Genomic DNA, 14037 nt, shown 5'->3' on the forward strand with positions numbered 1-14037 from the left:
ACGCCACAATTCCAGATATACCGTGATCAGGATTGGAGGAAAATTTGTTAATTCATTCATTCATTTTCTTCCGCTTATCCTCACAAGGGGGTGCTGGAGCCTATTCCAGCTGTATTTGGGCGAGAGGCGGGGTACACCCACGCATGCACGGGGAGAACATGCAAACTCCACACAGAGATGGCCGAGGGTGGAATTGAACCCTGGTCTCCTAGCCGTGAGTCCTGCACGTCTGACTCATGGCATCATCTTACAAACAACATTTAACTCATCACACAGCAACTTAACACCCAAAAGGTACCATTAATTCATTAATTTTCTATCGCTTATCCTCACGAGGGTCGCGGGGGATGCTGGAGCCTATCCCAGCTGTCTTTGAACGAGAGGCGGGGTACACCCTAGACTGGTGGCCAGCCAGCCAATCACAGGGCACATATAGACAAACAACCATTCACACTCACATTCATACCTATGGACAATTTGCTAATTAACCTAGCATGTTTTTGGAATGTGGGAGTAAAACCGGAATACCCGGAGAAAACCCACACATTCAAAGGTAGCAACCTGGGATTGAACTCGGGTGTTCTCGCTGTGAAGTCTGCGCACTAACCACTCAACCACCGTGCAGCCCCTAAAATGAGTTGTGGTTGCGTTATTTTCTCTTTCTGCTTCTTTCATCCATCTTATAAATGAAAGAAAGATAAGGCTGTCCTTTCATGTCCTTTAGTGTCTGCTCTTTAAAAGTAGCTTCATGATACACTTGGTAAGAGTCGAGGCGGCGAAGGAATCTAATCCTGGGCTTTTTCCTGGTGAGGTGTTCCTTCCTGGCAGGAGGCAGACCTCGGACACGCTGGAGGCAGGTCATGCCGTGTCTTCTCCATAGAGCTGGAAGAAGTGGCTGCAGACCAGGAAGTCTGGCTTCTGGGTTCTGGGTTCTGCCGCCTCCCGGACCTTGATAAGAGGAAGAAAACGGATGGGAAAAAAAAGCCCTAAGCGTTGTGTAATGGTGCAAAAATATTGGGAATCCTCCCACACACGGCATCATCACATAATAGAGCATGACATGTTAGTCGGTGCACAACATCACACAAATGGAAAAAGGGACCTCCTTATTTAGTCTCAATTTAGCAATCACATACCCCCCCTCCTTCCTGGTGTCATAATAGCGAGCTAGCATTCCTGACAAAGCATCAGCGCCATAATGCACTGATGTGTTCTGGGAACCAACAGAAATGGAATGGAAGCGAGGGGTCAGACTTCCGCTGATGCATTTGTTGCCCGTTTACAAACAAACAAGGCAGCGGTGCGGACGGCGTGTTGTCTGTCCGTGCGTTACACGGACAAAAAAAAACCTTCCCAGAACTGTTGACAAAGAATTGCAAGCATTAAATAGCCAAAATATCATGCTAGGTTAACAACATGCTAGGTTAATTAGCGACTCCAAATTGTCCATAGGTATGAATGTGAGTGTGAATGGTTGTTTGTCTATATGTGCCCTGTGATTGGCTGGCCACCATGGCAGTGGCAGAGGGTGGAATTGAACTGGGGTCTCCTAGCCGTGAGGCCTGCACGTCTGACTCATTGGTGTCATCTTACAAATAACATTTACCTCATCACACAGCAACTTAACACCCAAAAGGTACCATTAATTCAACTCCACACAGAGATGGCAGAGGGTGGAATTGAACCCTGGTCTCCTAGCCGGCGGGGTACCCCGCCTCTCGCCCCAAGAAAACAGCTGGGATCGGCTCCAGCACCCCTCGCGACCCTCGTGAGGATAAGCGGTAGAAAATTAATTAATTAATGGTACCTTTTGGGTGTTAAGTTGCTGTGTGATGAGGTGAATGTTGTTTGTAAGATGACACCATGAGTCAGACGTGCAGGCCTCACGGCTAGGAGACCAGGGTTCAATTCCACCCTCTGCCATCTCTGTGTGGAGTTGAATTAATGGTACCTTTTGGGTGTTAAGTTGCTGTGTGATGAGGTAAATGTTGTTTGTAAGACGACACCATGAGTCAGATGTGCAGGCCTCACGGCTAGGAGACCCCAGTTCAATTCCACCCTCTGCCATCTCTGTGCATGTTCTCCCCGTGCATGTGTGGGTTTTCTCCGCGGACTCCGGTTTCCTCCCACATTCCGAAAACATGCTAGGTTAATTAGCGACTCCAAATTGTCCATAGGTATGAATGTGAGTGTGAATGGTTGTTTGTCTATATGTGCCCTGTGATTGACTGGCCACCAGTCCAGGGTGCACCCCGCCTCTCGCCCCAAGAAGACAGCTGGGATAGGCTCCAGCACCCCCTGCCACCCTCGTGAGGATAAGCGGTAAAAAATTAATGAATTAATGGTACCTTTTGGGTGTTAAGTTGCTGTGTGATGAGGTAAATGTTATTTGTAAGATGACACCATGAGTCAGACGTGCAGGCCTCACGTCTAGGAGACCCCAGTTCAATTCCCCCCGTGACGCTCGTGAGGAAAAGCGGTAGAAAATGAATGAATAAATGTCTTTGTATGGTTTACAGCCAATCCTTGAAGGACTAGTTAATTGATTCAAAGGCATGTCTCACTACTTTTTTTTTTTTTATTTAGTTACACTCCACTCTTCAGTGGGCACGCTGATGCTGAGGGGCATTTTGCATTAATCTGTCAACGTAAAAGGCCTCATTGCACCATGCTAGCTATTCTCTCCATGCAGCGATGCACCATGTACCGCGAGTACGGCTCTTAATAAGCCCATCATCCCTTGTGTAATGACTCAAAGGATGAACTACCTTGGATGAATAGGCAGCAAACATTTCTCCAAAGTATTTAATCATGGCTGGGTAGTCTGAGAGAAAAAAAAATTGTTATGAATACATCCATAAAAAAAGCAAAATTCTTCTCAAAAATCATGCATTTATTTGGTTAGCCGAGTATTGCAAAGCTTGCCGTATTAAGAAAGGCTGGTGTGAAAAAGGTCACACAAGCTCAGCTAATGAAGGTCATTTGAACAAACAAACAAGAGAAAGGATGGAGGAATGAAAGCTGTCAGTGTTACTTTTTATTATTCGTGGTGCGCAACATCCCGTCCGCTTGGCTCGCTTGACAGACAAGATTGGTTCCTCAGTGCCGAGAAATCCAAACCGCAATCACAGCCATGCAAAGACATGCTACATGCGTGAAAGCGACGTCTGTGCATTGTTCGATAACTGTCGCATCGTTAATGTGCACTTGGTGTCACGCTATAAAATAATACTTAAGCGTCATTAAAAGCGACGGAACACTACTTAAAATGAACGTCGGTGCTTCCCTTATCGGGAAAGGTCGTTTCCAAGCTGTTGACGCTGATGCAATAGCGTGACAGCTTTACGCTATTGTTTGTTTGCGGCCATTTAAGTGCTTTAATGGCATCTCGGAGAACACAATTAACGTTCAAGGAATTCCGAGTCAACAAAATGAAGCAGTTCAGCCGGAATAAGTCGGCTATTATTTTTCAGTTGTTGCAGTGTTGTCAGAAGTCTGATCTGACGCCGTTATCAATGTCGACTGGGGAAAAAAAGAGCGGCTCGGTCAGTCCAAGGGAGCCAGCTAGTACTTTTTTAGAAGTGCAGTGTTGTCAGAAGTCTGATCTGACACCGTTATCAACGTCGACTCGGAAATCTAAGAGCAGCTCTGGTCAGTCGAAGGGGAGCTAGTATTTTTCATCAGTGAAATGGAGTCAGAAGTCGGATCGTGAAGATAGACTAGAAAAAGAGCAGCTTTGTCAGGAGAGCGCAGATAGTATTTTTCAGTCGTGCAGTGGTGGCAGAAGTGGGGTCTGACATCAATTGCAATGTCCACTAGAAGAAGAGCAGCTCGTCAGTAGAGGGGAGCCAGCCTTTTTCCAGTAGTGCAGAGTCAGAAGTGGGATCTGACTTCATTATGACATCCTGCTTCTGACACCAATGTTGTGATTTCTGACACCATTATCAATGTTGAGTAGAAACGGAGAAGCTCGGTCAGTAGAGAGGAGCTAGCATTTTCCCTGTCTTGCAGAGTCAGAAGTGGGATCTGACCTCATTATGACATCCCACTTCTGACACCAATGGTCACCAATGGACAGTGATATCTGTCATCAACGTGTGACTAGAAAAAGAGCAGCTCGGTCAGTAGTGGGGAGCCATCGTTTTTCCCAATAGTGCAGAGTCAGAAGTGGGATCTGACCTCATTATGACATCCCACTTCTGACACCAATGTTGTGATATCTGACACCATTATCAATGTCGAGTAGAAACGGAGAAGCTTGGTCAGTAGAGAGGAGCCAGTGTTTTTTCTGTCGTGCAGTTATATCAGAGGTGGGATCTGACCTCATTATGACATCCTACTTCTGACACCAATGTTGTGATTTCTGACACCATTATCAATGTTGAGTAGGAACGGAGAAGCTCGGTCAGTAGAGAGGAGCTAGCATTTTCCCTGTCTTGCAGAGTCAGAGGTGGGATCTGACCTCATGATGACATCCCACTTCTGACACCAATGGTCACCAATGGACAGTGATATCTGTCATCAACGTTGACTAGAAAAAGAGCAGCTCAGTCAGTAATGGGGAGACATCGTTTTTCCCAATAGTGCAGAGTCAGAAGTGGGATCTGAACTCATGATGAAATCCCACTTCTGACACCAATGTTCACCAATGGACAGTGATATCTGACACTGTCATCAATGTCGACTAGAAAAAGAGCAGCTCGGTCAGTAGTGGGGAGCCATCGTTTTTCCCAATAGTGCAGAGTCAGAAGTGGGATCTGACCTCATGAAATCCCACTTCTGACACCAATGTTGTGATATCTGACACCATTATCAATGTCGGGTAGAAATGGAGAAGCTCGGTCAGTGGTGGGGAGCCAGCCTTTTTCCAATAGTTCAAAATCAGAAGTGTGGGATCTGACCTCATTATGAAATCCCACTTCTGACACCAATGTTCACCAATGGACAGTGATATCTGACACCATTATCAATGCCGAGTAGAAACGGAGAAGCTTGGTCAGTAGAGAGGAGCCAGCGTTTTTCCAATAGTGCAGAGTCAGAAGTGGGATCTGAACTCATTATGACATCCCACTTCTGACACCAATGGTCACCAATCAACAGTGATATCGGAAACCGTCATCAATGTCTACTAGAAAAAGAGAAGCTCGGTCAGTAGTGGAGAGCCAGCATTTTTCCAATAGTTCATCCCACTTCTGACACCAATGTTCACCAATGGACAGTGATATCTGACACCATTATCAATGTCGAGTAGAAACGGAGAAGCTCGGTCAGTGGAGGGGAGCTAGTGTTTTTTCTGTAGTGCAGTTACGTAAATCAGAGGTGGGATCTGACCTGGATATGAAATCCCACTTCTGACACCAATGTTCACCATTTGACAGTGATATCTGAAACCGTCATCAATGTCGACTACAAAAAGAGCAGCTCGGTCAGTAGTGGAGAGCCAGCGTTTTTCCAATAGTTCATCCCACTTCTGACACCAATGTTCCCCAATCAACAGTGATATCTGACACCATTATCAAAGTCGGGTAGAAAAGCGTTTTTAGAGCTAGCCTTTTCCAAGCAGGCTTCATCAGTTCATGATCAAGACTCCAAATAGAACAACTCCAGTCCGAGTGAATGGTCGTGCATCCAAGTTGATGTCTCCATTTGTGTTATTGGATGTGCTTCTGTATGCCCGTGAGAGCAAGATAAGTTTGTGCTTTGCTGGACGGACTAATGATAATGAAGGCGCTTTTATTTACCTGCTCAAAGTTCAGCTGTGAAATGAAAGCAAAAGCTTCCGTGGCCGCACCATTCACTTTGTGTATTTTTACATGATTCAAACTACACACCAAGTGTTGCTAATGATGGTGCATGCAAGCTGGTGTGTAGCCAGGAGACCGGCCCCTGGATGGCGGCGGCGGCGGCCTCTTCTATGAGGACAGCCACGGGGAAGTCTGAGTCTGACAAAGTGTGCCGCGGCCAACACGGCTAATTAAACTGATGTGTCATGTGAGGAACGCTCTGTCGCCACGGACGTGATTGGAGTTGGATAAAGCCTCCGAAGGGAAATAGTCCAGCTAATATCTCACATCTGGACGGGTCCTTTAAATGTCAGGGAGCCTGTGTGTGTAGTTAATATGCACAACAACACAGAGGCACACCAATAAGAAGCATAATGAGTGTAATGATGGTGGGAGGTTTGAGGGAAATCACCGTTTATTATTCACCACCTGCAACGGTACTTTTTGTGCCTCTACACACCCACGTATATACAGCTATATTTGCTCAAGTACTACATAATAAACCTACCTATACATTGAATACACTCATATTTGTGCTGCATGGTGTCAGAAGTGGGATCTGCCATGACGCTTCTAGATTTGCAGTGGTGAACTACATAATGTCAGCAGGATCTAAGCGCCACAAACTCTCACTTTTGCAGCCATTATGTGGAATTTGCAGCGGCATCGGACTGCTTGGTGTCAGAAGTGGGATCGACCACAATCACTCACTCACAATTTTGAACCGTAAAATGTCAGTGCCATGATCAAATCTTACTCTTGTCACTATTTGCAATTTGTAGTGGTGTGGAATGGAATGGTGTCAGAAGTGGGATCGACCACACTCAGTTTGGTGTATTTGGTGTATAACTGCATAATGTCAGTGGGATACAACCATGATCAAATCTCACTTTTGTCACTATTTGCAAGTTGTAGTGGTGCAGAATGGCACGGTGTCAGAAGTGGGATCTGCCACAATCACTCACAATTTGCAGTGTTGTGGAACCGTAAAATGTCAGCGCAACATAACCATGATCAAATCTCACTTTTGTCACTATTTGCAATTTGTAGTGGTGTAGAACGGCACGGTGTCAGAAGTGGGATCGACCACAATCGCTCAATTTACAGTGGTGTATAACTGCATAATGTTAATGGAATATAACCATGATCAAATCTCACTTTCGGTATCGTTATTTGTGTTATTTGCAGTAATGTAGGACTGCATGGTATCAGAAGTGGGATCTGACACTAAGATCAGATCCCACTTGGGAAATGTCATGGTGTTATACATGCTTTGTGTCAGAAGTGGGATGCAGTCGGGATCTGATCCGACATTAATCCCACTTTATAGCATCATTAGTTGCAATTTGTGGAATCGAACTGCATATAATAATTGTTTTTATCTCGTAGCTTAATGAGGTAACTATTTATTTATTATAAGCTAGTATTTTTCCTGACTTTACTTATAAAAAAAAGTGGTTACGTACCTTTCACTTTTTTGAAACTCGTTTTTTGGTGGCCACATTGAGACCTGTCAATCATTTTCTCTGATATTTGATATTCGGGCAGCTGTGAGTCATGACAAATATTGTCGATTCAACCCCATAACGCCATCCCTGCACACAGTGACTGACTGATGAGCCCCCCCCCACCCCCCCCCCCAATCTGTCTGCATTCCGTCATCGATTTATGCGGATGACACTGAATTTCAAACATTTCCGTTGACATTTCCATTTTACACATTTCATCTCACCTCTTTTTCGAAATTGGGCCGACATTTCACTCCAGTCTTTGCGGTGGCGCCACCCGGAGGTGGCAAATCGGGGAACGGAATTCCTTCTCTCGACAAGCCACATCGCTTTTAATGTGAGTTCAGTCAGTGGGACGTCTTTATTACAAATACGCTGACCCCCCCACCCCCTTTGCTATAAAGCATATACAAGCAGTACTTAAGACGCAGTCTCTTGAGTCGGTGAAGGAGCTTAAACTTTAAAGACATAAATTATCTCCTTAAATCTCTGGATTGACATTAAAAAAAAAAAGTTACTAGACAGATTCCGTTAAATATTTACCATGTTTGGGCACCGTGAACGCATCACAATACCCACAGATGGCTTACCTTTCTTTCGCTTTACGTCGCTTCGGCGTTGTGTGTTTTTATCTTGACGATCACAGACCGTTGGTCAGCCCGTGGTGCGTAATGATGTTAAATATTAATGTCTGAAGATGATTACGGCTCGAGACAGAGAGAGAGAGAGAGAGAGAGAGAGCAGGAAGTGCGGCGGACGTGACACGCTCGTTCATCACGGACGCTAACGGAATCTCAATCCTGCTGTTTTTTTTTTTTTTTAACCTTGGCTTTTCCAGGGGAAGGGAATGGGAAGATCGGAGCAAAAAATAAGATATACTGGATATGCTGTTGATTTGGACGGAATTGGGTACATCTGAACAAAAGCCAAAAATAACAGTAGACACCCACCAAGGCCAAACAAACCTAAATTAGTATGATACTTCATGTATTATTCATAAAGTGTGTGGGGGGGGGGCTGTCTTTTGATATTAACTGGTGAAAAACAGTATCTGCTTTTGCTGTTTATTTTTCATAGACAGTTTTTTATAGAGAACATGGCTGCCTCGTTCATACGCAGAGATGTTTTTCATAGTTTTGTTTACGTCCAACTACACGAGGTGGGTAAAGATTTATGATTAGCTCATCGATTCCGTCGGCGCACCCATTGTTTGTGCAGGCGCACCCAAGGTTGTGACGATAGAACGGTTACAAATACGAGTACTGTAAGGTTGCAACCACATAATGCAATCAATGCTTCACTTAGGGGGGAAAAGTGGGCTAATAAATACACAATAAAAGCATAAATACTGCAGATTTCAGAAAACAACACATGGAATGATACAGCACTCTACAAGAAGCAAGGAAGTCTGTAAAATTAAAAAATTCAATTAAAAAAATAAAAAAAAAATTGTCCATAGGTATGAATGTGAGTGTGAATGGTTGTTTGTCTATATGTGCCCTGTGATTGGCTGGCCACCAGTCCAGGGTGTACCCCGCCCGCCTCTCGCCCGAAAACAGCTGGGATAGGCTCCAGCACTCCTGCAACCCTTGTGAGAAAAAGTGGTAGAAAATGAATGAATGAGTTCTCCTCCTGTTTTGTGTGGAAGTGGTAACTTTTTGGCTTCTTATTTTGTCTTAACCCACCCTCAGCCATCTCGGTGTGGAGTTTGCATGTTCTCCCCGTGCATGCGTGGGTTTTCTCCGGGTACTCCCGGTTTTCTCCCACATTCCAAAAACATGCTAGGTTAATTAGCGACTCCAAACTGTCCATAGGTATGAATGTGAGTGTGAATGGTTGTTTGTCTATATGTGCCCTGTGATTGGCTGGCCACCAGTCCAGGGTGTACCCCGCCTCTCGCCCTGAAGACAGCTGGGATCGGCTCCAGCATCCTGCAACCCTTGTGAGGAAAAATGGTCGAAAATGAATGAATGAGTTCTCCTATTTTGTGTGGAAGTGGTAACTTTTTGGCTTCTTATTTTGTCTTTCCCCACCCTCGGCCCTCTCTGTGTGGAATTTGCATGTTCTCCCCGTGCATGCGTGGGTTTTCTCCGGGTACTCCGGTTTCCTCCCACATTCCAAAAAACATGCTAGGTTAATTAGCGACTCCAAATTGTCCATAGGTATGAATGTGAGTGTGAATGGTTGTTTGTCTATATGTGCCCTGTGATTGGCTGGCCACCAGTCCAGGGTGTACCCCGCCTCTCGCCCCAAGAAGACAGCTGGGATAGGCTCCAGCACTCCTGCAACCCTTGTGAGGAAAAGTGCTAGAAAATTAATGAATGAGTTCTCCTATTTTGTGTGGAAGTGGTAACTTTTTGGCTTCTTATTTTGTCTTTCCCCACTTGCTTCAGCCTACTCCTTTTCGGCTTGTAATCAGATAGTTGAATACAAATGTAAATCATGCAAAGTTATATTTTGATTGATGTAAGAAATGCACTGTAATGTTTTTAATATATTTGCCCAAATAAATAAAAAAAAAATGCTTATTTCAGCGTTTTTGGGTCGTGTGGGTGTACCTAATGTGGTGACCCGTCACTCTGCTCTATCTGGCAGGCCCCCTATCTGCCCGTCTTCAAGGTCTGGCAGTCACTCAAGGCCGACATTCAGCGTAAATAAACACAACCTCCTCCGGCATACGGAAGTGCCAAGATTATCTCCCAAGCTATCGGCACATTTAGCGCCGGAAAGGATATTTTTTTCCGTTCTAATAGAAGCTAGCGGAGGGAATTTAAAGGCGATATTTATTCTCACCGTCGTCCTGAAGATGTGAAACGGGTCAAAGCTTGATTCCATCCTTTTGCTCCAAACTCCAAAACTGCAATGGCCGCCTGGTTTGCTTGGGTCTGTGTGTTTTTCCAAGCAAAGCTGTCAAGAGGGAATGTATCCTCGTAAAAATAAGCGGGTATTTTGGCAGGCATCTGCAACATAAACCAGCCCGAACCGGAATCAGGTGGCTTTAAAGGATGAACGCTGATGAAATGTTTTGAAAGGGATGTTTATTCCTCCATCAAATGGGCCCCTTCCATCACATTAGTCTCTCCGTCGGAGATTTGAAAGCAATTGTCTGGTGGTTTATTAAGCCTGAGAGCCCCGCTAATCATTTTCACACCTTAATGACTCGAGATCGGCTCCAAAAGAATCATCAAGCGCATCCTAAGAAACGCTTTCTCGTTCGCAGGAGTACCAGCCTTGCAACAGCCAGCCTTGCCCCGACTTGAAGAAGACCACCCCCTGGACTCCGTGGACGCCGGTGAATATTTCCGATAATGGCGGCCACTACGAGCAGCGCTTCCGTTACACGTGCAAGGCTCGCATTCCCGACCCGAATTTGCTGGAGGTGGGCAGGCAGAGGATCGAGATGCGCTACTGTTCCAGCGATGGTTCTACCGGATGCTCCACTGATGGTGAGGACCAACGCTTTCGTTATTTCATTTTTCAATTAATTATGTATAGATTGCAACAAAATGATCAAGATAAATGTTTTTGGAATGTCGGAGGAAACCGGAGTACTCGGAAAAAACCCACGCATGCACGGGGAGAACATGCAAACTCCACACAGAGATGGCCGAGGGTGGAATTGAACCCCGGTCTCCTAGCTGTGAGGTCTGTGTCCTAACCACTCGCCATACTCGCACTTATGAAATCATAACATTCCTTATTTAGGATTGTAATACTTTAATAGCATAGAAAACCATTTGACAACCATCTTAATACGATTTTCAACATTAGAGCCCTCTAGACATAAAATAACACCCCTATAGTCACTTTACAAGATTGAAGCCATTGGATCATTCATTTTCTACCACTTATCCTCACGATGGTTGCGGGGGTGCTGGAGCCTATCCCAGCTGTCTTTGGGCGAGAGGCAGGGTACACCCTGGACTGGTCGCCAGCCAATCACAGGGCACATATAGACAAACAACCATTCACACTCACATTCATACCTATGGACAATTTGGCGTTGCTAATTAACCTAGCATGTTTTTGGAATGTGGGAGGAAACCGGAGTACTTGGAAAAATCCCATGCATGCAAACTTACACAGAGATTGTCGAGGGTGGAATCGAACCCAGGTCTCCTAGCTGTGTGGCCACTCGTCCACCGTGCAGCCAACCAAATCATTCAATCATTTTCTACCGCTTTTCCTCACGAGGGTCGTGGGGGTGCTGGCCGAGGGTGGAGAAAGACAAAATAAGAAGCCAAAAAGTGACCACTTCCACACAAAATAGGAGGAGAACTCCATTCATTCATTTTCTACCACTTGCAGGAGTGCTGGAGCCTATCCCAGCTGTTTTCGGGCACAGGGAGAACATGCAAACTCCACACCCAGAGAGTCAGTCCCCTAAAGGTGGTGTACCAGATTTAGTGGTGATTGGAATCTTCGGTATTCGTCGGGAAAGGCATCCGTAAGATTAAATCAGGAAATCGGGAAAACGCCGAAAGAAACAACTAAAGCAAACGACCGAACACCCAAATTTTGACAAATTTTAGGTGTGATCGGTTTATCCAAAAAACACGTAGTCCGAAGGCATTTTATACAATCCGTCCGACTTTGACCTTTTTAGGTGACGAGACACTTGACACCTGATGATTGACACTTTTGCACTCCAGTCTCCATTTTGCTGCCCTCGTCCCTCGGTCTGGTGCCCTCGTTCTCCTCTCGAATTGGAAAAGTCCAACTCTGGAGGTGTTAGCATTGGCTCTCATTGTCACATTCATCCTCCCCCCACTGCCGCGTTCTTCCTGATTATCAGTCCCAGCCAGACCTGTCACAGGTACCAGTTGTTCTCGTCACACCTGGGGGGCTCGAAAAGGGGCGCTGAGCTGTTAGTTTAGAAGAAATGTAAAATGTGTGACAGCCAAAATGTCGAGCGCTTTAATCGGGCCGCCTTGTTTCTGATTAGAAGCATGAAGGGTGTGTGTGTGTGCGTGTGCGTGTGTGTGTGTGTGCGTGACGTGTTTCATTAAAATTTGGCACCAAAACCTCGCCGCCACATCACGTGTCGTCATGACAGCAAGTGACGGGAAAGGAGCGGTCGCCATATTTTCATCAAAACTGACTTCATAATTGATTAATTAAATTACCTTTGCCAGATGTTTTCCACTTTCATCTTCTTCATTTTTACAGTGGTCGATGGGCGCCAGACGGGCAGCTAAAACCAAACCAAAAACCCCCCCAAAAATAACAAAAATATATGCAATTTTGTGCCAAAACACGCACAAATGCAAAAATCCAAAACCAGAAGTTGTCTAAGCTAGCAGAGGATTTATACAAGCTTTTCTACATCATAACATGCCGTTTCATTTTAGTGATTACAGCTTAATGATAGCGATTAAGTTAATTACTTAGAACCTGTAATGACTCCTGTTGTATGGCCCACAGCTTTTGGAGCCCTTTTTAAAAAAAAAAAAATTATATATATATAAATATTTCAGCAACAACATTTGTCTGCTTCTCCATAGGCTAGTGCTTTGAAACCATGCTGGGAATTTTCATTTTAATTACCATGTTGACAATCATACAGTTGGACACCTGCGGAATATCACGAATGAAAAGATAATTAGAAAAAAATTCAACATGATAGAATATTTCAATATAATATGAATATACTATATAATTAAATGTATGTTGTACTGTATGTTGTACTGTAAATTATGGGGAAAAACACAAACATAAAAATAATAAATACAGACCGAATATCAATATTATTTAAACAAAATATATTGCCTAAAAATATGTTTATAAATATAAAAATAATAAATAAATATAATAAAATATGTTTAGATTATTACAATATTATAAAAAAATTGAATGCCTAAAAATGTTTATAAATATAAAAATAATAAATAAATAATAATAAATAAATATAATAAAATATGTTTACATTATTAAAATATTATTTAAAACATTTTGAATGCCAAAAAATATTTTTATACATATAAAATAATAAATAAATAATAATAAATAAATATAATAAAATATGTTTATATTGTTAAAATATTATTTTAAAAATTTTGAGGCCATGCACTGAATATCATTTAAAAAATAAATAAAATACAGAGGTTAAAAAAAAATTAAGAGTTGAAAATAGTCGCAAAGATGAGAAAAAAGTTCTCATGATATTCTCTCAGTATATACATACTGTACATACTATGTAAGCACAGGCAATATCAATAATAATAATATAATTCAATAAAACTAATATGCATGTCTGATTCCAACCAGTTATCTCGTCTCAGCAACAGTGACATTAAAATAACATAATGTGCTGAAATTAGACGTTCATTTGGGTTTTTTTCCCGACAAAGAAAGAAAAAGGGTAGAGTTCACGGGAGGCTCACACCCACACATCCGTGGGTTGTACTCACGCCGTGTACTAATAACACCACAGTGAGTTTAGTCTTCCTCCGCTGAGCGATGGCTTCATTGTTTTCCCTCCGGAGGAAACGGCACGTCAGCAGCCTTGATGTGTTTCACTGGAGCCGATGCGCTATCAGGGCCGGGCCCTCTCGTGGCCGACACATTAGTTTTCTCCACAGTACGGGATTGGTGGACGCAGGCCAGTGCTGACGGATGATAACCGCAACGCCGTCCTTAGTGTCTTTGCTTTCTTCCCACTCTCTTTCTCTCTCTCGTTGCTCAGCCAGGCTCGATCTGTAACGTACGCTCTCATAACGTATGCTAACGTTTACAGTCAATAACCA

General features: G+C 43.8%; 1 protein-coding gene and 1 long non-coding RNA gene across 9 annotated transcripts in view; one reads left to right on the top strand and one right to left on the bottom strand.

Annotated features, from left to right (window-relative positions):
• sema5a (sema domain, seven thrombospondin repeats (type 1 and type 1-like), transmembrane domain (TM) and short cytoplasmic domain, (semaphorin) 5A) overlaps window positions 1-14037 on the top strand; it is a 157661-nt gene that overhangs the window by 120715 nt on the left and 22909 nt on the right. For all 8 annotated transcript variants that reach the window (XR_009120672.1, XM_058060784.1, XM_058060786.1 and 5 more), the window contains one exon: window positions 10512-10737. Coding sequence is in view for 7 of the 8 variants with exons in the window: in XM_058060784.1 (XP_057916767.1) it covers window positions 10512-10737 (226 nt within the window). In the remaining variant the exon portion in view is untranslated. The remainder of the gene's footprint in view (window positions 1-10511; window positions 10738-14037) is intronic.
• LOC131109134 (uncharacterized) lies at window positions 710-10274 on the bottom strand. The gene is made up of 2 exons (XR_009120673.1): window positions 10085-10274; window positions 710-948 (listed from the first exon to the last, which is right to left on the bottom strand). It is a non-coding gene; the product is annotated as an uncharacterized LOC131109134 (long non-coding RNA).

Source organism: Doryrhamphus excisus, chromosome 21 (assembly GCF_030265055.1).
Source record: "Doryrhamphus excisus isolate RoL2022-K1 chromosome 21, RoL_Dexc_1.0, whole genome shotgun sequence".
NCBI classification, from domain to species: domain Eukaryota; kingdom Metazoa; phylum Chordata; class Actinopteri; order Syngnathiformes; family Syngnathidae; genus Doryrhamphus; species Doryrhamphus excisus.